The sequence below is a fragment of the Leptodactylus fuscus genome, chromosome 1 (genome assembly GCF_031893055.1).
Source record: "Leptodactylus fuscus isolate aLepFus1 chromosome 1, aLepFus1.hap2, whole genome shotgun sequence".
Classification (NCBI taxonomy): Eukaryota; Metazoa; Chordata; class Amphibia; order Anura; family Leptodactylidae; genus Leptodactylus; species Leptodactylus fuscus.
Window position 1 is genome coordinate 313173017 of NC_134265.1, and position 23333 is coordinate 313196349.

Genomic DNA, 23333 nt, shown 5'->3' on the forward strand with positions numbered 1-23333 from the left:
CCTGGCACAAAGTATGTACGCTATTGCGACGAAAAGTAGCCTATTGCGCAATTGAGTGTAGTGACTATGTTTGTGGAAACTTTCAGCCAAATCGGTGGAGCAGGTTTTGCGTGATTGAGGAACAAACATCCAAACACACAAACCCACAAACTCACAAACTTTCACATTTATAATATTAATAGGATTAATAGCACTAACAGACACTTTTAAAAAAAATTAAAAATAAAAACAAAACATTTTTTTGCCCAGAAAACCCCTTTAACTCAGATACGTACTTGGGTTGTCTGCATGAGTTCTAAGGCTAGACTGCTATTCTGGCCCATGTAAAATCATGGCTTACCAACACTCGTGCTCAACCTAAGTGTTTCCCTATGAGGGACTTAAACTTGTGGAAATTTGCAAAACTGTCTTCTGAAGGCTCCCAGCCCTTCTTTAGTAATATATCTATTGAGGCTGTCCTTTGACTTGCTTCAATAGTTATACAGGAATTTTACCTCAGACTGCAATACAGCAGTAATCTAACCTATGGTACAAGTGATCTAAAGATCACGTTAAAGTCTGTCACTGCAGGCGGGTGAACGAAATAAAGGTAAATAAAAATAAAAATTTTTAGATCCCCTAGTTTATTTGCTTAATCTCCCTCCTTCCCACTTAGGCAAGAAGACATCAAAGTTGTTTCTTTACCTTTGCACGGCTGCTAAAACTCTCATTGCTCTTCACTGGAAGAGGCGCTACCCCCCATCTGATTCTGAACTCATAGCTAGGATGAAATCCGTGCGCAGTATGGAATACCTTACTGCATCACTTCCTTGGAGGTTTTTCAGGCTGTTTGGTCTAATTGGGACTCTTACTGCATTCTCCAGGGCCTCTGACTCCTTCCACCCCCCCTTCTCTTTCTTTCCCTTGCATTACTTTGAATGTTTGCTCTGTTTAACCGTTTATTGTTTGGATTCTACTCGATTCCTTGATTTGCTCTGTATCCTGAAAAAAGTTTTTCAATAAAAATTACAATTGATAAAAAAAAAAAAAAATGCAAGTTTTATTTTTAAAAAATTAAATCCCATTCCTTCACTGGAATACGTATAACAATAAAAAACAAAGATAAATAAAATCATCCTATGTCAAAAAAGTCCAAGGCTAGAAAAAAATGAATCCCATACAGTGAACGTCATAGCAGGAAATAAAATCAAAATTCCTGAATTGCAGTTTATTTTGCCATTTCATCTCACAAATATAGCAAAAAGAAAAAAAAAAACCAGAACCTATATGGCTGTCATAGGAAGGGGTTAAAATGGGGCCACTGCATTGAAATACAACATACAGTATTATCACATGTCACCATTTAAGTCTTGCAGTGCCCTCCATCGAGGACCTTAGCCCAGAGCCCGGTTAGCCAGATATATACTACGCAGGCTTTCTCCTCCAGACACAGCTATGATAGTTTTCCTTCATTGTGACAATACAGAGTCTTAATAGCATACCAGGAACCAAAACTAGCTACTCTGTTTGCAACCTGCTTCTTGTTTTGGATTATACTTGTTTGCATGTCCTTGTTTGCAGTTATACATGATGAATGTGTCCTCACTAGCTCTCCTGTATCAGTACACCATCATTCCTGGACTTCTGCAGGTATGAGGGATCTCCATGTACCACCCTCTCCCTGCTACTATAACATTGAGTTATTGGGAGATCAGAGTGGGCTGACAGAGTCAGGAGCAGTGTGCTGTCTGATATATGTCAGAAGCAGCAGGATAAACGGCCGTGTGAAGGCGTTACACTCACTTTACAGCAGAAAAATTGTAACAAATCTATAATGAAGTTTATTTTGAAAGTTGTTTAGTTTTAGATTTAGAAAATAAATTAATACACCCCTTTGATAAAATGGAATGGTAAGGCCTGGTTCACATCTTCGTTCGGTATTCCGTTCGTGGAGTCCGCTTGGGGATCCCCTGAATGGAATACCAAACGCATTAAGAAGCGGTGAGCAATGACACCACACGGACCTCATAGACTGTAATGGGATCTGTGTGTTTTCCGCGTGATGTCCGCATGAAAAATACATTGACCCCATTATAGTCTATGGGGTCTGTGTGGTTTCATTGCTCGCCGCTTTTAATGCGTTTGTTATTCTGTCCGGGGGGTCCCCAAGTGGAGTCTCCTAACTGAATAACGAATGCAGATGTGAATCAGGCCTAACAGCTAGTTGACAATTTATTCATACATATTTAGAAGTAACTGGGAAATGGTACAAAATACAGTTAAGAGGAGAATTGTTACGGTGTTTCATGGGAAATACACATATTTACTAAAACAAATTTGTCAGGGGAGCCGACAGGTCCTCCTTAAACAGTCAGGATGTGTTTCATCTGAATGCTGTTAGACAATTAACCATCTCTCAATACATTGGCTATTTTTCAGTATACACTTCATTCTAGGCCTGTTACTGTATGTTATTTCAGTAAATCTCCATTGATTTGAAGTTGATGGTTTCCATCTGTAGTTGGGTGTGAGATGATCAAATGTATTTACCCTTTAATGGTTTAGAGGCTGCGACTCATTGTGAAATTCAGTTTTTTTTCCTCCATTGTTGACTGTTCCAGCACTTGAACATTTTCCAATAAATAAACATAGTGTTAGAAATATGTCCTGTCCTGAGCTTGACTCATTCATTCAGGACTTGCCTGATATTATACAAGCTCCGCACTTTCCAAGCACATTTATGCAGCAAGCATTTCCTGTTGGCCAATAGCAATAAACATCATGTGAATCGGGATTTGGACCAACAGGTTATTTGTATTTAGTCTCTCTATAAATGAAAGTTTAACAAGTGCTTTTCTGTACAGTCTACTAATGTAAGAAAAGGGATTTGTAGCCTGGAGTGTGTATATGCTCACAAAACAGACCTAGTAATGTTGGATGGGTGATTTATAGGCATTGCTTCGTAAGGCTAAAAAGTTAATTTCCTTCTGAAATTAGAATGTTCCAATATCATTTTGTTAAAATGGCTTTGCAGTCATGAGCTCAAAAGTAATAGGTGAGGCTACATTCACTTTTGCATCGGAGTCTCGAATATCCTCCATGTAGGACTTTTTCCACCCGCCGATGTTTGTTTAAAGCTGCACAAACTGGTGAAGTGTTGTCAAAGTGACACCAAGGCAGCTCATGATTTCCAAAATTCCAATTAATTTTTACCTGGGATAATTGGCTAGGAAAGCATAGCCGACTCTACTTCAAGATCATGGATTCCCATTGTGAAGGATATTGCCTTACCAAGCCGCTTGGCACACCTGGCGATCACCTTTCTTTTATTGCTTTCCACTCATGCCCTATGAGTGTGCCTGGGTTTTATAGGATAATACGAAACAAGCTTTATAAATTTTATATATTTATTACCCTGAGTGGGTCAGTACTAGCCACTAACATACACAGAAATATATATCAGTGGATGACAAGCAAATACAGATAAAAGTACAATACAATACATAAAATGTGAATAAAAGATAGAAAAGAAACAATACCAACATGAGTCTGTAGGTTGGTTCATTGAGGCCTGATTCAGGCCTCAGGGCGCATGCTTGTCAGTCAAAGAAGCTTCTATCTGCTCACATGGCTTCCAGGGTCAGAACTCAAAGGGCATGTGTTTTACATGCTGTCCAGCAACAAAGATCTTTGCCACTTAGTGAGGATCATTTAACTCTCTTAGTCTTCTACCTGAGTGATGTCACGAGGAGGGGAAGTCCCGCCCTCCATCTTGAAACCAAATAGCCATGAATTGTAATATTTCCTCGCCAGATGACCATAGTCAGGCGACGGGTATGGTGAGGTTCGTAGCGAGAGCCCCATCATGTAGACACCAAGGATGACACCCCAATTCCCTTTGGGTAATGAGTTCAGTGTCTGGACATTTTCCCTGTGCTCAACAATACCGAGACTCGATTTGGGGCGCTCGTCTCCACCTTGCGCACCCAACGCATTTATCATGGCGACAATAGGCTGTTCCACTGGGGAAATATCGTCATAAAACCCTATTTTCTTTGCACTGTGGCTGGCTCCAGGCAGACTGTGGTCTGTTTGTTTAAGGCTCTTCCAACCATTACTCTACAGGAAAACCCCTGCGGAGATAATGAGTGTAACACGAGTATGCTAATGAAACTAGGGACAGGACAACAAGGGGCTTTCATTACAAATTCCACATTCCTACAGCAAAAGGGTTAATACGAGCACTGGTAGTACACAGAAGAAAAATACACGACTGAAAAATACATAACTGGGTTCTAATCATTGCACCCATGTTATCTGGGTATGTGCAGTTTCCCTTAAAATTGAATTGAAATCTTCAACAGTGAAAAAGCTGTTGATCATATCTGTGGACAGGAAGAGGAGGCCTGCGTGGAACATGTCGGACATGTCAGAATCTGGGCCGGCGCTAGCTAGCATCCATTTCATAATAAGACCTAAAATCCAACTCCTTCAATTGCAAAACCCTAGCTATAGTGGGCTGTGTTGTAAGACCAAGTTGCATTCAGCAGAGATTTCAGAGTGAATGTCAGGTTAGAAAGAAGAGAGTGATGAGAAGAAAGACAGATACATTTACATTAGCATTATGTTTGTCTTTTGTTCTGCTTTGTCATAGAAAGGGAAGGATGAACAGTACAGACAGTTCCTTATCACAGACACATGTACTTGTATGCATACAACATTTCTTTGGTTTCCTCTATATATAACATATCACAAAATCAAATATATTTATACTTATCGGTATTTTTGGTTTCAATAATATTTTTCATTGGCCACTTTTAAGTGACAACGGAGAGGACTTGAGTTTTATGAAATCTGAAGCTTTTCATATGTTATAGGCACATGTGCTTTTCAATAGAAACAATGCGTATGTGCTGTAAGATCCCATAAGCGCGGCGGCTGGACAGCCCAACTATAGGAATGTGTTATTTATATTTAATGTGGTATTTGGTCGAACACCAAAAGAAGTGCCAAGAAGAACCCAGTGTCATCTGCACAACTTCCCACCATTGTATTGTGTTTACAAGATTTGTTTTTTAATAAACTTGCCAAAATATTATATATAGATTTAGTCAAGTTTTGGGCTGTGTGGCTTTAGAGTAATTTATTTATTTTTAGTGGCTTGATTAAGTTTTATGATTTGTCCCCCAGCTGTGGGCCAGATGAATAAGTGTAGAATTAAAAAACTCTTATTATTTTCTACAAGACAATGAACATTTAGGATGCCGAGCAAGAAGAACATTAGTGCATGAGGGTTTGGTTTTATATTTATTTTATTTTTTTTGTTTTGTTTTCTGTGTTTCTAGTGACACTGCTGCCAAGTCTCTATGGGAGTCCATGCTGAATATGAAACAGAAGGAAGCAGTGATGGAAGTAAGAAGACATCTTGTAGATGCGGCTAGCAGAGAGAAGCTTCCTATTAAGATGAGCATGGGTAATTATTAAGTATTACTGAGCCTAAGTTCACATTGGCTTTATTATTCCATTTCTGATTTCTGGTGCCCCTCATGAGCAGAGTAGTGCACTCACTTGTGCTATTTTGCTCAAAAATGGAAAGCTGACGGGTCCTATTTTACATCAATGGAGTAATATACACATTAGATGTATAATAGCTTCTGTAGAATATTTCTAGAGCTCTAGATCAGAATACATTGCGTGGAATTACAGTGCTGACTGTACTATATATTTTTTGAGTTGCTAGTGTATATATATTGCAGCACAGCCTGCAAGGATAGGTAAAGTATGGTTTATACCCCTTAGGTTAGGTATATATGGCGGGGAGGGCTGGTGTGTGACCTTGACAGTGGCTAATCTTGTACGATCTATAGCAGGGGTCCTCAAACTGTGGCCCACGGGCCACATGCGGCCCGCCAAGCACTTCTGTCCGGCCCCGCCGACAACGCCGGCAGGCGTGCATTTATAATGAAGCTCCTGGAGAGATCGGGCCAGGCCATGGAGCGCACTTCTCTTTACCTATTAGAGGGCACCGCTCCTGATGTCTGTGCGACCTGCGCTGCTTCCGGTGTCCTCCTGCCACATTGCTTGTATGCGATGTAAGGAGGATACAGGAGGCACCGCTCCTTATGTCTGCGTGGCCTGATCTGCCTCCGGTATCCGCCTTACATCGCATACAAGCAATGTGGCAGGAGGACACAGGCGGACACCGGAGGCAGAGCAGGTCGCACAGACATCAGGAGCGGTGCCCTCCAATAGGTAAAGTGAAACGCGCTGTCTCCGTGGCCTGGCCCAATATAGTCAACTGTGCCCCTCCATCACTTCGTCAGTCAGGTCACCCTAGCAACGTGACCTGACCTGTGCAGCCCAAATTTCAGTAAGCAAAGCCACTACCGTACTACAGTGGTCTCACTGGTCAGGTTTAGTGCCTGCTGCCTTCCTGGACGGACCCTACCTGTGCCCCTGTACCTGTGAAGTAAGCAGTATAATATCTTACTGTAGGATAAATAACACCTCAGGGGTGTTCACACTTGTACTCGGTGTCTGGTATCTGCAGTCTGTCGGGTTTCCATCTTCAGTCACAGCGAAACTGGACAGGGGACGGAAACCCGGCAGTCACCTTTAAAACCCATTCAATTGAATGGGTTTGTAATGGTGACCACCAGTATCCGCCTGTGGCCTGTCTGCGGGGAAAATGTTTTTTTTTTTAAAGCCGGACACAAAGACCTGCATGTCTGACTTTGTGTCCAGCTAAATAAACGGTTTCCCCGCGGACAGGCCACAGGCGGACACTGGTGGTCACCTTTACAAACCCATTCAAGTGTGAACGCCCCCTGAGCTTGAAAATTGAGTGTCCCCCTCCACCACACGGTTGCATTCATCTCCATTTTTTCTCAATAACACATAGGAATAGCCTTAAGAAAGACATCTAAAGGTAGGAGAAGAATAGCCTTTCTTAAGGCCATTCCTATGTGTTATCGAGAAAAAAATCTCATTTTAATGGTAGAATCCCTTTAAACTATATTTTGGCCCTCCAATGGTCCGAGGGACATTGAACTGGCCCACTGTTTAAAAAGTTTGAGGACCCCTGATCTACAGTATCATCATAGTGGATGGGACAGAAACAGATTTCATCCATACTCAGCGACTACCTATTTCAAATACATAGGTTGAAGCTGCGGGATATCTGTGCTGATTCCCCATATTTCATGCAGTATAGCATTGTGTCTTTTCCATGTGGGCTGCAAATTTGAGCAACCATAAAATAATTTCAGCAATGTTAATTATTTTATACCTATGTGTTTTCCCTAATGTGTATGGCATAGTTGCAGCCTATAATAAAGATATATAAATGGGTCTGTAGTTATAGACTGTTTCTATGCCAAATGCTAATGCTACACAATGCTCAAAGAAAGTTAGTTCCCAGCTGCAATAGTCACGTGGTTATCCAGAAAGTTTTAGCTGCACAGACTATTGCATTTATCTGGTGAGTAATGGGATTTTTGGGGGATATTTTTTGGCATTTCTTTCTTTAGTCTATTTTTTTCCGCAATCCCAGAAAGCCCATTTACCGGTAATACTTTTGGCTGTCCTTGTACTTTACATAAAATACAGAATTGATTGAAATTGGCTTCCATTTATCAAAACTATATAATGGAAAAACTGTCAAATTTGCCAAGAACAAGTAATAAAAATTCTGTTTTAATTTCTTAAATTGCTGCAAAGTTAAAATAATTCCAAAGGACAATCTGGATTACTATTGTATACCCGTATATACTCGAGTATAAGCCGACTCGAATATAAGCCGAGGCCCCTAATTTTACCACAAAAAAACTGGGAAAACTTATTGACTTGACTATAATAGAGGGGGGAAATGCATCAGCTACTGGAAAATTTCAAAAATTAAAATGGCTGGAATTTTTGGGTGCAGTAGGTGCTGGGGAAGGGGAGGGGGTGTTTTGGTTGTCTGTCTGCCCCTTCCATGAGCTTGAGGACTGGGGGTTTTTCTCCCCCAATTGGAACTCGTCTGGCTGAATATAGGGGATCTGCAGTGCTCCTATTAACCTCTTCCCGACAGAACAGGAGAACTGCAGATCCTAATGTGTTTGTGTTTCATAGTAATTTTCTACTTTGAGGGCAGGTTCACACCAGCGCCCGATCTCCGTTATGCAGGTTTCCGTTTCCTGCCCGAGAAACTAGACTCACCCTCACTTGAGAGAATATTATTAGTATAATTTAGGACCGAATAAAATGCTGTAAAAATGCTGTAAAATGACCTGATAAGCCAAAAAAGTGCTATAATATCTAAACAACCAAACTTGGCTTCCTGACATGCATCTTTTATTTCTTCATCAAGGAAATGTAAAGTTGGTAAGAGCCTAATGAAGTGTAAGGCATAACAAATCTCACAAAAATGCTAAATATATACTGATTACAACTAGAGATGAGCGAATAGTATTCGAAACTAGTTTTGAATACCTCGCTCCATAGAAATGAATGGAAGCGGCCGGCGCTTAACCCCTTGGTGTTCGGGCGCTTCCATTCATTCCTATGGGAGCGAGGTATTTGAAACTAGAGTTTCAAATACTATTCACTCATCTCTAATTACAACAATTATTAATCCACAATAAAGGTATGGGATACGTTATAGATAGAAGTGCGTGTTTGTAACAAATCCCTATATACAAACAGCAGGAACGTTTTCATACAATAGGTAGGGTATATCAACCCTCACACGAAATTACATGTCCACTCACATACTGTGTATAGGTAACCTGTTACGTATAGGTGACCCGTAAGTCTGGAGAGAGTACATACATATAGATAGAGTCCGCATACAAACCAGCATGATAAAAAACGAGGAGCGGCAAAGTTTTACCGCTATCTGCCCTAAGTATCGTGGTGTGCCAAGCCATACCAGCCATAATTCTATATGTTCTATAGTAGTATAGAATGTAGACTTATAGCTGAACCAAATTTGTCAAACATTATGAAACATCCGATAAATTTGGTAAAATTATGCCAATAAATTTAAATGTAACAATTTCAAGGGAAGCAGTCAATCACTGTGTGTGGGCGTAGTAAGCAGGACTCTTGCTGTCTTTCTTAGGAGTCCTTCCAGGGTTCACTCTGTGATCCTCCTTCCAATCTCATAGCGCTATGTATCAAAGATCTTAGCTTTCCTTCACATATGATGACAGGCTCGCTCTAAGGGTCCATTCACATAGAGGAAAATGGTGAGGAATTTGGTATGGAATTTCAGCGCTGAAAAAAATGCCTCCCATTGACTTCAATGGGTTCCCTTTTCTACTATCATTGAAGTCAATGGCAGGCTTTTTTTTTCAGTGCTGAAATTCCATACCAAATTCCTCACCATTTTCCTCTGTGTGAATGGACCCTAAAGGGGTTTTATTATCTCAAAAATTATAGCTCATATGGATTCTGGTCCTAGAACAGAAAATTAACAAGAAGCTGCTCTTGCTTCGGTGGACCTATATAACAAATCCTATTACTATTATAAAATTATTATCCACATACCATTTCTATTAGTTTTTCTCTAAACAGTCCGCATATGTAAGGTTTTTTTTGTTTGTTTTTATAGCTATATTACGATATTATGATAATGACTAGAGATGAGCGAGAAGTACTCGATCGAGTAGGTATTCAATCGAATACTACGGTATTCGAAATACTCGTACTCGATCGAGTACCACTCGCTATTCGAATGTAAAAGTTCGATGCAGAACCAGCATTGATTGGCCGAATGCTATACAGTCAGCCAATCAACGCTGGTTCTTCTCCTACCTTTAGAAGTCTTCTCCGTGCAGCTTCCCCGCGGCATTTTCCGGCTCTGAATTCACTCTGCCAGGCATCGGGCCTGGGCAGAGCCGACTGCGCATTCCCGCACTACATTTTCTTGTAGTGCGGGCACGCGCAGTCGGCTCTGCCCAGGCCCGATGCCTGGCAGAGTGAATGAAGAGCCAGAAGACGCCGCAGGGACGCTGCAAGGAGAAGACTTCTCGGAGGATCCAGCCCGACCCTCACTCGTGGACTTGGTAAGTATAATTTGATCGAACGTTGCCTACCCCTGAAACAAGCATTTTCCCCCCCATAGACTATAATAGGGTTCGATATTCAAGTAGTCGAATATTGAGGGGCTACTCAAAACAAATATCAAACCTCGAACATTTTACTGTTCGCTCATCTCTAATAATGACATTGGGGCTGACTCGCCTTTCACTTTTCAAAAGCAAACTTAGAAATGAAAATTCAGAAAAAGCAATCCAAACATCAGACAGGTTAATAAACCTATATCGATATATGGGTTACTGTAGCCAGAACCACAACAGTCATCTGATGGTACCACATCTCATATATTGAGGGATTATGTGTGATGAGACGGCATCCTTAAAATCTGTTCTGTGTACACCAAATGGATTTATTAGGTACAATGTGGCATTGGTATGTGTACAGTGCATGGCGGTGTTATTCAGCTGTTTAGTGGTAAACCTGCACTGTACAGTTATATACCAGTATAAGGATTAGTGAAATTAAGAATTATTGGAGGGATGGAAAAATAATGTTAAATTGATCCTTGGATTTGATCCAACTACCCCATAGCCAGGAAGGAATGTTTTATCGATGTGAGGCTGAAACAATATTGTGAAATGAAGGTACGTATTTGTCGCCCATGAATCACAGCTTACATTTGCTATTCTGCATGCAGTATATTTTCCAAAATCTTTATTATTCTTCAAGTCCTAGGAATAAGCAGATTGTGCAGGAAGTGGCAGAAACCTTAGAGTCCGCTGGGCACTGCTGATTCTGGGGAAGACGTTTTTTTTTCTCCTTTTCTTCAGATCTCTCTTTTTCTCAGCGAGGAACTTTCCTTACTATCTGGAAAATAATGTACATTTTTATTGTGCCACCTGAATTAAAGGGGTTCGTATATTCCCTTAAAGGAAGTGAAGGATAAAGAAAGCCATTTCTATACAGATCAAAGTTTTAGCGAATAAACATTGTGCTATTAAATATGTGTAATCCATACTGTTGTTTAATTCATTTCTGTCGGCGTCCTACGTCTACAGAACATAATATGTTCATTCTTACAGCTCCCCATGTGAGTAATGCTTTGCAGAAATAATGCAGATTATTAAAAAAAAATCCTTTGAGCTCTGTTTGCCTTGTTTTTGTGCAGGCTGCTTCTTATTAGAATAAGTGTCCCCTAGTAATTGGCTTCACATATGTATCCTTTCTCCTGTATTAAAGGGGTTGGTCACTTACAGACTAATGTTATTGTTTGTATAATAAAGAGTTGTACAATTTCCCATATACTTTCTGTATCAATTCCTCATGGTTTGCTAGATCTCTGCTTGCTGTCATTCATTCTGCTCACTTCCAGTGTATAAAAAATCAGTCCATGGTCATGTGATATACACACAGGTGCACAGCTCGTTGTAGTCACAACACAGTAAGGGAGTGTTCACACTACTGTCAGTGTCCGACAGGTAGTGTCCGCTCCTAGTGTCCGTTCAAAATCTCGCACGGACATTAGGAGCGGACACTAGCTGTATCCGTGACACTTGTCAATCATTTAAATGGCGATCAGGTGCATTCTTTTGCACTCCGTGCCCTTCCTTCACTGTCCACTTGTAAAGATGTCTGACTTTTCAAGCGGACAGCAAAAACCTACATGTCGGGTTTTTCTGTCCGCTTGAAAAGTCGGACATCATTACAAGTGGACAGTGAAGGACAGGCACGGAGTGCAAAAGAACGCACCCGATCGCCATTTAAATGATTGACAAGTGTCACGGACACAGCTCGTGTCCGCTCCTAATGTCCGTGCGAGATTTTGAACGGACACTAGGAGCAGACACTACCTGTCGGACACTGACGGTAGTGTGAACGCTCCCTAATCTGACATCTGCCTGGTAATGAGCTGTACACTTGTGTGTACATCACATGACCATGGACTGTATATCACGTGACCATGGACAGTATACCACATGACCATGGACTGATTTTTATACACTGGAAGTGAGCAGAATGAATTACAGTAATCAGAAATCTAGAAAAGGAAGAATTGATACAGAAAGTATATTGGAAAATTGTACAACTTTTTATTATACAAACCATAACATTAGTCTCTCAGTATTGGTTTGGAAGTGGCTAAGCCTTTTAACCACGTACAGACCACCCATTGGGTGTCTACGTCTGGATAGTGGCTCTCTTATTCTACAAAGACGTACCTATACATCCTTGCAGTTTTACTACAGCCGGAGCTCCCCTAGAGAAGCCAGGGATGGTTTGTTACCGATCAATGAGCGCTGTATACACAGCTATGGGAGCCGCCATAATGCGGCAACCCTCTGACCTGGTGGTCACATGATCCGCCAGGGATCAGAAACAATTAGAGCTGCGGGGTCCTAGAGGACCCACATCAGCTCAGAAATATTGGGCAGGAGGCCGCATTCTTCCTATAACTGGGTCTAAGGTATCAGCCCCAGTTACAGGGTAAATCAGCCCCCACCAAAAAAAAATAGTTTTCATATGCCCCCAAACGTCTATTATGACCTTAGGGGGGATACAGTGTAGAAAAAAAATAAATAAAAAGAAAACTAAAAAAATAAAAGTTAATGTAAAATAAATAAATCGTATGTCAATATCACGTCCGCATTTTTTAGTAGCACTTTGTGCTATTAAAAAATAAATAAAGTGAAATGTGAAAAACAGACATGGTTTCCCTCCTCTTTTGTTTATATTTTCCCAGATGCAAAAATAAAAATAACATAAAAATAAAGCCCTATGTGTCAGCAAAAAAAAAAAAAAAAAATGCAAAATTTTGTTCAATAACCCCACAAAATAAAACAAAAATGTGTCTGGTCCTGAACCAGAGAAATTGGCCTGGTGCTGAAGTGGTTGAGCATAGGCTCCTGTTGGTGGAAGCTAGTGATAGATTTCTGACCTCTTCAGGCATCTTCCAGCCTCCTGAATGATGTTAGTTCCAGTTCAGCCCAAAGAAAAACTGCTGGTTAATCCTTGTGAATATTCCTAGATTATTAGATGTGGATTCTCTAAGAAGAGTCCAGAAGACTTTCCCAGTTGCATTCCTGGAGGTGACAGTACACACAGATTGGTGTCAAGTAGTGCTGAAGAACAAGTCTATTTGGGAACAGAACAAGTATATTTGGGAACAGAAACTAAGCTCATGTCCAGGACTTTTTTACGAATGTGAAAGGCCACAAGAGTAGAAATGAGAATAGTCAGGAATGGAGACAAAAGTCGGAGTTGGAACAATTTGTACCAGGGGAACAAGCAGAACTAAGCAGAGGCTGTTTATAGAAACAAACCCAAGGTCATGATCAATCAGAGAGCAAGGCCACTCACAAAGGACAGGAGCAGGAGCCAGACAAAGCTAAATTTCTTAAAGGAGCTCTATCAGCAAAATCATGCTGATAGAGCCCCACATATGCATGCATAGCCTTTAAAAAGGTTATTCAGGCACCGTAAATGTTATATTAAACTACCCCCCCGTTTTAAAATAATACCCTAAAAAAGAATGTGATCTACTTATGCATCATGCACGCTGGGCGGGCATTCAGGGTGTGTCTTCATCTTCATCTCTGCCTCTTCTTCCTCCGATGTCCTCCGGTCCCGTCCTCCTCCGGCGCTCGTGAGCGGACACTGATATAAAAAAATGGCCTGGGCGCATGCGCAGTAGCATGTGGCTGCTACTGCGCAGGCGCCCAGGCCATTTTTTTTTTATATCAGTGTCCGCTCGCGAGCGCTGGAGGAGGACGGGACCGGAGGAAGAAGAGGCGTGAATGAAGAAGACTGCGCACCCTGAATGCCCGCCCAGTGTGCACGATCCGTAAGTAGATCATATTCTTTTTTAGGGTATTATTTTAAAACTGGGTGGTAGTTTAATATAACATTTACAGTGCCTGAATAGCCTTTTTAAAGCCTATTCATGCATATGTGGGGCTCTATCAGCATGATTTTGCTGATAGAGCCCCTTTAAAGTCAGTCTGTCACCAGAACACAAAATATCAACCCAGCCCGCAAATCAATAGGTTAGGGTCCTCTGACAATGCTTTCCCCTTGTGAATCGGTGCCTGTGTTGCTAAGATTACTGTTTTTGTCAGTATGCAGATGAGTGTTTTTGAGCAACAAAGATGATCCTGCTATCCTCTTTGGAGCAATGGCAACTCCCTTATTGCTTCAAAGAGCTTGTTTGCTTATCATGAATAACTGCAGTGTCTCGTCCAGGTTTTTTTCTATGATTTGTTGCTTTGACCTTATCTTCTGGATTTAGTTCTAACTCTTTACTTTGACATGTGATACTGACTTTGTCCTCCATAAACTCCTGGTTACATTTGGTCTTGATCTGGTACCAGTCTCATATTTGGAACTCTCTACTAGAAAATGGAACTCTGCTTGTTAATAAGAAAATATTGTAGCTGTAGACCTATTCAGAGGGAAGGACATGGTTCAGGAATGGAGATTACCCTTGACATGTGTCTTTGCCTAGAAAAGCATTAAACAATTAAGGGCTCGTTCACACGGTGTAACGTCCTGCGAGATTTGGCACGTGTACGCCGCGTGACCATTTGCGTGCCGTACACGCTCCCATTCATTTCAATGGGAGCGGGGATCGTATGCGCCGCGCTAGTTTGCGGCCGTGCATTTATCCACGGCCGCAAACTAGCGCGGCGCATACGATCCCCGCTCCCATTGAACTCAATGGGAGCGTGTACGGCCCGCAAATGGTCACGCGGCGTACACGTGCCAAATCTCGCGGGACGCAACTCCGTGTGAACGAGCCCTTAGAGTTCTGTAGAACCTGGATATGGGTTCTCTAGAAGACTGCAACAAGAGACGTCATCAATAAAGGCAGCATTTCTCCAGAGATGTAGACCTCTGGTTTGGCCCTGACCCAATAGATTACGAAGTCCAAATAAAATTCATTGTTCTTCATCTATACCACTCACAAGGAGTTATAGACTGTCCTCATTAGATTCCCAGGTTGTGGTCTTCAGAATGGCCACAGCTTGTTGGCAGGTGCGTGGAAGGAATTGTAGTGTAGTCAGGAATGGAGCAAAGTGTTGTCACCAGGACAGGTCAGGTTGGGATGTGGCAAGTTGGTGGACGGGATGTATATGTTGTCAAAAAATAAGCCATGGTACTAAACTAGGAGTAGAATAAAGGTATGTCACAAATGGAATCCAGATCCAAGGTCTTGGTTACAAGCTAGGAGAAAATGAAGTAGTGTAAAAGGCAAACAACACGGTCAGGCTGGAGTCTTCCTTAAATCGGGTACTGGGCCTGACATGGCAGGATTTACACATGCCTTTCCCATCCGAACTTTTGGCACTCTTCACATCTAAACCATGAGACTACATAAAAAGTATTTATAGATATGAGAGAGATTGTCTCCTCTGTCTGAAGTTTCAAAGTGACCGGCGGAGAACCTTTAGGGAGAGCAGGCCGTCCATTTGCGGTGGAGGAGTTGTGTAGGAGATACTTTTATTGTCAAGTTATTTGCAGCTGTATTCTGCTGATCTTAGGTATCTGCTATTATTATACAGTAAGATTTCTTTAGTTCAGCATCAACAGAACCACATTATAGAACACCATCAGCTAGATTCACATCTGTCTTGGATTCTTCGTAGAAGACATTGCCACAGATTCTGCTGAAAATCGGTAGAGAGAAAAGTCCCACTGAAGAGTGTGAAACCAGCAGAAACCTGATGGGAGTCCTTGCGGACGCCATTATAGTCTAATGTCTAATGTAGAGCAGAGGGGATCCAAACGATGGAGAGCCCGGCACAAGTGTGAACCTAGCCTAGCTTATATCTCAGCTGGATATGGTGTATCTAGTCTTGCCATCTCTTCAATTCTCAAGCAGATAAAGAAGCATGTGCCAACTAAGTTTATTCCCAAAAACTACACCAACACAACCGGACAGATTCCCTTTAAGGACAAGGTGGTGCAATAAGGATATTTTTGTTAGCCAGTGGAGGATACAATTTGAAAAGCAGATGGTAGAAAGCTGGCGCCTTGGTCATGTGCTTTGGAAAGCTGCGTTCTCGACATAGCCAATACACCTTTCTGCCAAAGTATACCATGTGTCATGGTCAGACAGCGCTGCCAGCTGTGAAGCCCTAAAATAGAGTGTAGGTGGACCTCCGTGATTGCTCAAATGCTCCAACCTTGTCAGGTTGTCTGTAGTTTATGATCTGGAGGGGAATTTTTTATTATGCCAATATTTTCTGTTGCATGTTAATATTTAATGCACACTGGATCATGTAATAGAGGATAATATACAGCTTACAACAAAGAAGGTTTAGGGTGAGAGTCGAAGCAGAGTCACAACTGAACATAATGTGATTGTACTCATTAGATATACTGAAAATGTTTTAGACAGGTGTGGAAAAATGCTAAAACGTAAGAATGTTTTTAAAAAACTAAACAAAAGTGTTAGCCTACAATCACATGCAAAACGGCTGTGAAAAATGTCCAAAAAGGGCCATGGAGAGGTCTGTATAAATGGACAAAAATAGGACATGACCTACAGTCCTATGAAAAAGTTTGGGCATCCCTATTAATCTTAATCATTTTTAGTTCTAAATATTTTGGTGTTTATAACAGCCATTTCAGTTTGATATAGCTAATAACTGATGGACACAGTAATATTTCAGGATTGAAATGAGGTTTATTGTACTAACAGAAAATGTGCAATATGCATTAAACCAAAATTTGACCGATGCAAAAGTATGGGCACCTCAACAGAAAAGTCACATTAATATTTAGTAGATCCTCCTTTTGCAAAGATAACAGCCTCTAGTCGCTTCCTGTAGCTTTTAATCAGTTCCTGGATCCTGGATAAAGGTATTTTGGACAAACAATTCAAGTTCAGTTAAGTTAGATGGTCGCCGAGCATGGACTGCCCGCTTCAAATCATCCCACAGATGTTCAATGATATTCAGGTCTGGGGACTGGGATGGCCATTCCAGAACATTGTAATTGTTCCTCTGCATGAATGCCTGAGGATTTGGAGCGGTGTTTTGGATCATTGTCTTGCTGAAATATCCATCCCCGGCGTAACTTCAACTTCGTCACTGATTCTTGAACATTATTCTCAAGAATCTGCTGATACTGAGTGGAATCCATGCGACTCTCAACTTTAACAAGATTCCCGATGCCGGCATTGGCCACACAGCCCCAAAGCATGATGGAACCTCCACCAAATTTTACAGTGGGTAGCATGTGTTTTTCTTGGAATGCTGTTTCTTTTTGGACGCCATGCATAACGCCTTTTTTTTATAACCAAACAACTCAATTTTTGTTTCCAAAATGAAGCTGCCTTGTCCAAATGTGCTTTTTCATACCTCAGGCAACTCTATTTGTGGCGTACGTGCAGAAACGGCTTCTTTCTCATCACTCTCCCATACAGCTTCTATTTGTGCAAAGTGCGCTGTATAGTTGACCGATGCACAGTGACACCATCTGCAGCAAGATGATGCTGCAGCTCTTTGGAGGTGGTCTGTGGATTGTCCTTGACTGTTCTCACCATTCTTCTTCTCTGCCTTTCTGATATTTTTCTTGGCCTGCCACTTCTGGGCTTAACAAGAATTGTCCCTGTGGTCTTCCATTTCCTTATTATGTTCCTCACAGTGGAAACTGACAGGTTAAATCTCTGAGACAACTTTTTGTATCCTTCCCCTGAACAACTATGTTGAACAATCTTTGTTTTCAGATCATTTGAGAGTTGTTTTGAGTAGCCCATGATGCCACTCTTCAGAGGAGATTCAAATAGGAGATCAACTTGCAATTGGCCACCTTAAATACCTTTTCTTATGATTGGATACATCTGGCTATGAAGTTCAAAGCTCACTGAGGTTACAAAACCAATTTTGTGCTTCAGTAAGTCAGTAAAAAGTAGTTAGGGGAATTCAAATCAATAAAATGATAAGGGTGCCCATACTTTTGCACCGGTCAAATTTTGGTTTAATGCATATTGCACATTTTCTGTTAGTACAATAAACCTCATTTCAATCCTGAAATATTACTGTGTCCATCAGTTATTAGATATATCAAACTGAAATGGCTGTTGCAAACACCAAAATATTTAGAACAAAAAATGATTAAGATTAATAGGGGTGCCCAAACTTTTTCATAGGACTGTATATATTGACGGTCTGTGAATAGCCATTTTGTTAAAAATAAATAAATGTACGTCACATGGCCATTATTCGCTGTCATGTGATACATTTCTAGTGGGGGGGGGGGTTGTTTAAGTATCAAAATAAAGTGTATGGATAAAAGAGAAATCTAAATCCCATCAATATTTGGTGTGATCTCCGTTTGGAGGAGGAGTCCTGGAAGTGATGATATGACTCCCTCAGAGCCCTGATCTCAACATCATCCAGTCTGTCTGGGATTACATGAAGAGACAGAAGGATTGGAGCAAGCCTACATCCACAGGAGATCTGTGCATAGTTTTCCAAGGTGGCTGGAACAACCTCCCTGCCGAGTTCTTACAAAAACTGTCTGCAAGTACTGAGAAGAATTGATGGACGGCAAAGAGTGGTCACAGCAAATATTGAAGGGATTTAGATTGCTTGCTCATGGATAAACAATAACCATCCATCTTGGCTTTATAGCAGCCACATGAATCATAGAAACTCATAGATTTATTGGTGGAGATTTATCATGCCTTTTGCGCCAAAGTTCTGGTGTATAGGAAATGAAAAATTTGCATTTTTTTTTTCTTTTTAGTGTTTGTAATTCTTTTCACTTTTGTACCGCCATCACCACATTCTTGGAAGGAGGGCATGGCAAGGGGAGTAGCATGGGTAGAACGACAGACCCTGTCAGATTTATTATCATTTATGGTAGGCCCGTTTCACATCTGCACTCAGTAATCCGTTCGTGGAGTCCGGAAGTTCGTGTAGTCCGTTCGGACCCTCCCGAATGGACTACCGACGCAATGTCAGTTTATTGACATAAATTATCCCTGAAATCTATACCAGCTCCAAGTTGTAATAAATTCCAATGCAGACATAAGGCCCAGTCATTGCCGTACCCAGGGCCGGCATCAGCGCACGGCATAGTCGGGCAAGTGCCGGGGCCCACAGAGCCTCTGGGGGCCCCCCGGCACTTGCCTGTCAAGATTTCAGCTCATCGGCGTCCGTCCGCCGATGAGCTGAAATACATACGCGATTAAAGCAGGAGCTGTGAGTTCAGCTCCTACTTTAAAGCTCCGGCCCGGCTTGCGTGTGTAGGCGCGATGACGTCATCACGCATACACACGCAAGCCGGGCCGCAGCTAAGCAGGAGCTGAACTCACAGCTCCTGCTTTAATCGCGTATGTGACTGGAGAGAGGAGCGTCGGGGGATCGATGGAAGGTGAGTGATGGAAGGTGAGTATAAGTGTTTGTTTTGTATTAAATATAAAGGTGGAACATAATGAAGGGGGCCCATGAAACTGGGGGGCAAATGAAGGGGAGGGGGGGAACGGCATGACACTGGAGAACATGAAGGTGGTGGGGAGAGAACGGCATGAAACTGGGGACAAAGATGGAGGGGGCCCAATGAAACTGGGGGGCAAATGAAGGGGAGGGGGGAACAGCATGACACTGGGGAAGATGGGGGGTGGAACAGCATGACACTGGGGCAGATGGGGGGGTGGAACAGCATGACACTGGGGCAGAGATGGGGGACATGAAACTGTGGGCAGATGAAGGGGGAGAACGTGATGAAACTGGGGACAGAGATGGAGGGGGGACATGAAACTGGGGGCAAAGGAAGGGTGTATATGAAACTGGGGGAGAGATGGAGGGGGGGGGCATATAATTTACGGGTGACTGTAGGAGGATTGTACTGTGTGGGAGCACATGATAAATGAATGAGAATGGGTGGAATCAACAAAAGTGGGTGGAGCCAAATTTGCCGCGGCGCGGTCACTTGCTTCATCTGCGACGCACAGTGTCTCGACTCCCCCGCCTCCTTTACAAGGGGGCCCACTGAGGCTCTGTCGCCCAAGGGCCCATAAAAACCTGGAGCCGGGGGGCGTGGCTTGGCCATGGAGGAGTGAGGACGCTTGTTGCCTCTGCTCCGTCTCTGGCCCTCGGTGGAACACTGCTTTACTGCTGACCGGCACAAATTCCACTTACCTGGAGATGGGGAAGAACCGAAAGCCTTCCCAGCGGTCCTCTTCAACCCCTCCTGGACCTCCGGGACCGTCATCTATCGCCCGCTTCCTCCGGGTGCCGCGCTGTGAAGAGGTCTCCTCCCCGGCCGGATCTAAGATGGCGCCTGTGACTGCGGCTGCTCCACGCGGCCGGCCCGCCGCATCGCCGACTCGCTCCTCCGCTGCCACTGATGATACGGGTGACCGCTCTCCGGCCTCCGGTGATGATCTGGATGCCCTGCTGCCCGGTGATTCACGTCCTTCAGCGCATCTTCCCTGCAGCCCTGCTTTCCTTTCTCCCGGTGTGAGCGACGCTGGTCAGGTAGGCCAGGACTCTCCTCTGCCCTCCCTCCTGCCGGCACTTGGTCCGGATAGCTCCTGGCCGTCCCTGCCGCCCTCTCCTGCCGCCCCTATGTCGTCTCCCGCTCTGGCTCCCATGACTGAGGCCCCCACAGCCCTTGCTTGGGGTGAAGACAGGTCTGCCTGGCTCCCTGCTGTGTCCTATCCCTCACAGTCGGCCCCTGAATCCCCTCCGGGCTCTACTGCTGTGTCCCTGGTTTCTAGGGCAGTGCCCCTGACTCATCTGGCCCCGGACTGTGACAAGCCTGAGGACTGTGGCCTATCCCCCTTGTCTGCTGCTCCCAGAGGTTCTGGCTCCCTCCCTATTGCTCCCTCTCGGTCTTCCCAGGGCCGTCCAGCGGTGTCTGCTTCCCTGCCAGTCCCTCCTGGATTACCTTCAGCTCCTGTGGATTATGGGCCTCATTTTTGTATTGCTAATGACTCTGCTGGCTCTGGTGCTTCCCCTGCCTCCATTGCTGATACTCTTGTGGAGTTGCGCCGCCTTAGCGCCCACTTGGCGGCAGTCCCCACCAAGTCTGATATGGAGGATTATGTGGTGCGACTTGAGCAGTCTTACAAATCGGAACTCTCCGCTGTCCGTTCCTCTGTACAACTCGAAACCATGGTGGATTCCCTTGAGGCGGCCTCTGCCTCTCACGAGACTCAGCTTTCCTCCCATGAGGCTACCATTGCTTCCCACACTCAGCAGCTGCGGTTTCTGTCTGATATGTTGGATGACCTGGAGAATCGCAATCGGCGTAATAACATTAGAGTGCGGGGCCTTCCTGAATCCGTTGAGTCGCAACATTTGGATGCTTCCCTGCGCACCATCTTCAATTCCATTCTGGGGGCCCCCTTGGATTCGCCCATTGAACTTGACCGTGCGCACCGCTCCCTGGGTGCGCGCTCTCCTGGTGATAATAGGCCTCGAGACATCATTTGCAGGGTTCACTGCTATCAGCTGAAGGAGGCGATTATGTGCAAAGTCCGGGAAGCCCCGAAGGTTTTGTTTCAGGACACTGAGTTGCAGCTGCTGCCGGATTTGTCTCGCCTCACCCTGGCTAAACGGAGGGCTCTGAAACCCCTCTTGGAAGTGCTCAACCAGCATCAAGTTCCGTATACATGGGGCTTCCCTTTCCGCCTGCAGGTCTGTCATGGTGGTCGTGTTATCTCCATGTCCCATCCGGATGAACTTTACAATTTTGCTTCTGCCTTGGGTCTGCCATCGGTTCCTGCCCTCTCCTGGCCTCCGTTCCCTGGTGATCTTTTGTCGGCCCCTCCTGCTCGTCCTCAGCGGCGCTCTAGAAGGCGTCGTAAGACCCGCTCCCCGGAGGGGGCGGACCTGTTTCTGGCTGCTTCTGGCGCTTCCACCTGATTGCTGTAGTGGCTGCTGTCGTTCCTGTTCTTTTGAAGTGGACTCTCTGTCTATTTTTTGGGACATTTGTGGGAGGGTTTCGGGACGTGTTTGACTTATGTCTTTTCCCCTTTTTCTTTGGGGGGGTTCCCATCCTTTCCACGGCGTAGTCCTTTTGTTGGGTCCGCTCTCCTTATTCCTTCTGTTTAGACGTAGACGCCCTAGGTGGCGTTGTGCGGACCCCTGATGTTCTAATTTGTTGGTCAGCGTTTTATTCTGTGTCAGTTTATTCATGATTTTGGTGTTTTCGCCTGGGGCCCTGGGGCGGAGTGCCGGCTTCTTTGTTTGGAAAAGCCCATTTCCCACCGGGGTCTCCACGCTTTCTGTTTGCGTGGTCTTAGGCAACTCTTTTCTTTGCCGTTTCCCCACCTTTTTTTTTGTGTGGAGTTCTTCCCTCCACCCCACTTAGTTGGTCTTGTTTGTCCTTTTTTCTTTTTCTCGTCTTTGGTGTCTCTTTTCCGTTTGTTTTTCTTCTCCTTTCCCTTTTCTCATTTGTTCCCCTTGATTGTTCTGCGTTTGTCCCTTAGTTGTCTCGTTCTTCTTTTTCCTCTTCTTTTTTTCCTTGGCCATGTCCTCTATTAACTTTTGTACCCTCAATGCTAGGGGTCTCAATGTCCCCCAAAAGACATTAATCAGATTTTGTATCAGTTGCATAAACAGCGCACACATGTCCTTGTTTTGCAGGAAACCCATTTTAAGAAGGACCACGTCCCGGATATCCGCAGCCGTCACTTCCCTAAGTGGTTCCACAGTGTCAACCCCATTGCTAAGTCCAAGGGAGTCTCGATTGCTATCCACCGTTCTCTGCAGCATGAGGTTCTGGACACCTGTATTGACCCCGAGGGTAGGTTCCTCTTCTTGAAATTGCGCACCGGTGGTACGATTCTCACCGTGGCTGGTTGCTACCTCCCGAATCAGGGTCAGTTGGCGTATTGTAGGTCCCTTATCCGCAGATTGTCAGACTTTAGTGAGGGGGTCGTGGTTTTGGGTGGTGATTTTAACTTTGTCCTGGACCCTCAGGTTGACTCCTCCCCCCCGCGCCCCTCCCACGCTCCCTCGCAATTGCGCCGCTTGTTGTCAGCCCTTCATAACTCCCAATTGGTTGATGTTTGGCGCATTCTAAACCCTCAGGGTCGAGATTATACCTATTTCTCCCTGGGTCATAACTCACATAGTCGCATTGACTTTTTCCTGACTAGCCATCATGCCCTTTCATGGTCCCCGGTAGTTCGTATTGACTCGGTTCTTTGGTCGGACCATGCTCCAGTCCATTTGTCCCTGGACATTCCTGGCCTGTCACGGCGCCCCTTTAACTGGCGCTTGAATGAGGGTCTTTTGAAAGACATCCCTTGTAAGGAGGCTGTCGGGGAGACCATTCAGAATTTTTGGCTCGATCATGCTCTTGATCCTACT

General features: G+C 43.8%; 2 protein-coding genes across 2 annotated transcripts in view; both read left to right on the plus strand.

Moving 5' to 3' along the window:
* The window catches only part of LNX1 (ligand of numb-protein X 1), a 303671-nt gene that overhangs the window by 239283 nt on the left and 41055 nt on the right, over positions 1-23333 (plus strand). The window lies entirely within an intron of this gene.
* The window catches only part of SCFD2 (sec1 family domain containing 2), a 378807-nt gene that overhangs the window by 16531 nt on the left and 338943 nt on the right, over positions 1-23333 (plus strand). The window contains exon 3 of the mRNA XM_075259676.1: positions 5325-5452. Within this exon, the coding sequence (XP_075115777.1) occupies positions 5325-5452 (128 nt within the window). The remainder of the gene's footprint in view (positions 1-5324; positions 5453-23333) is intronic.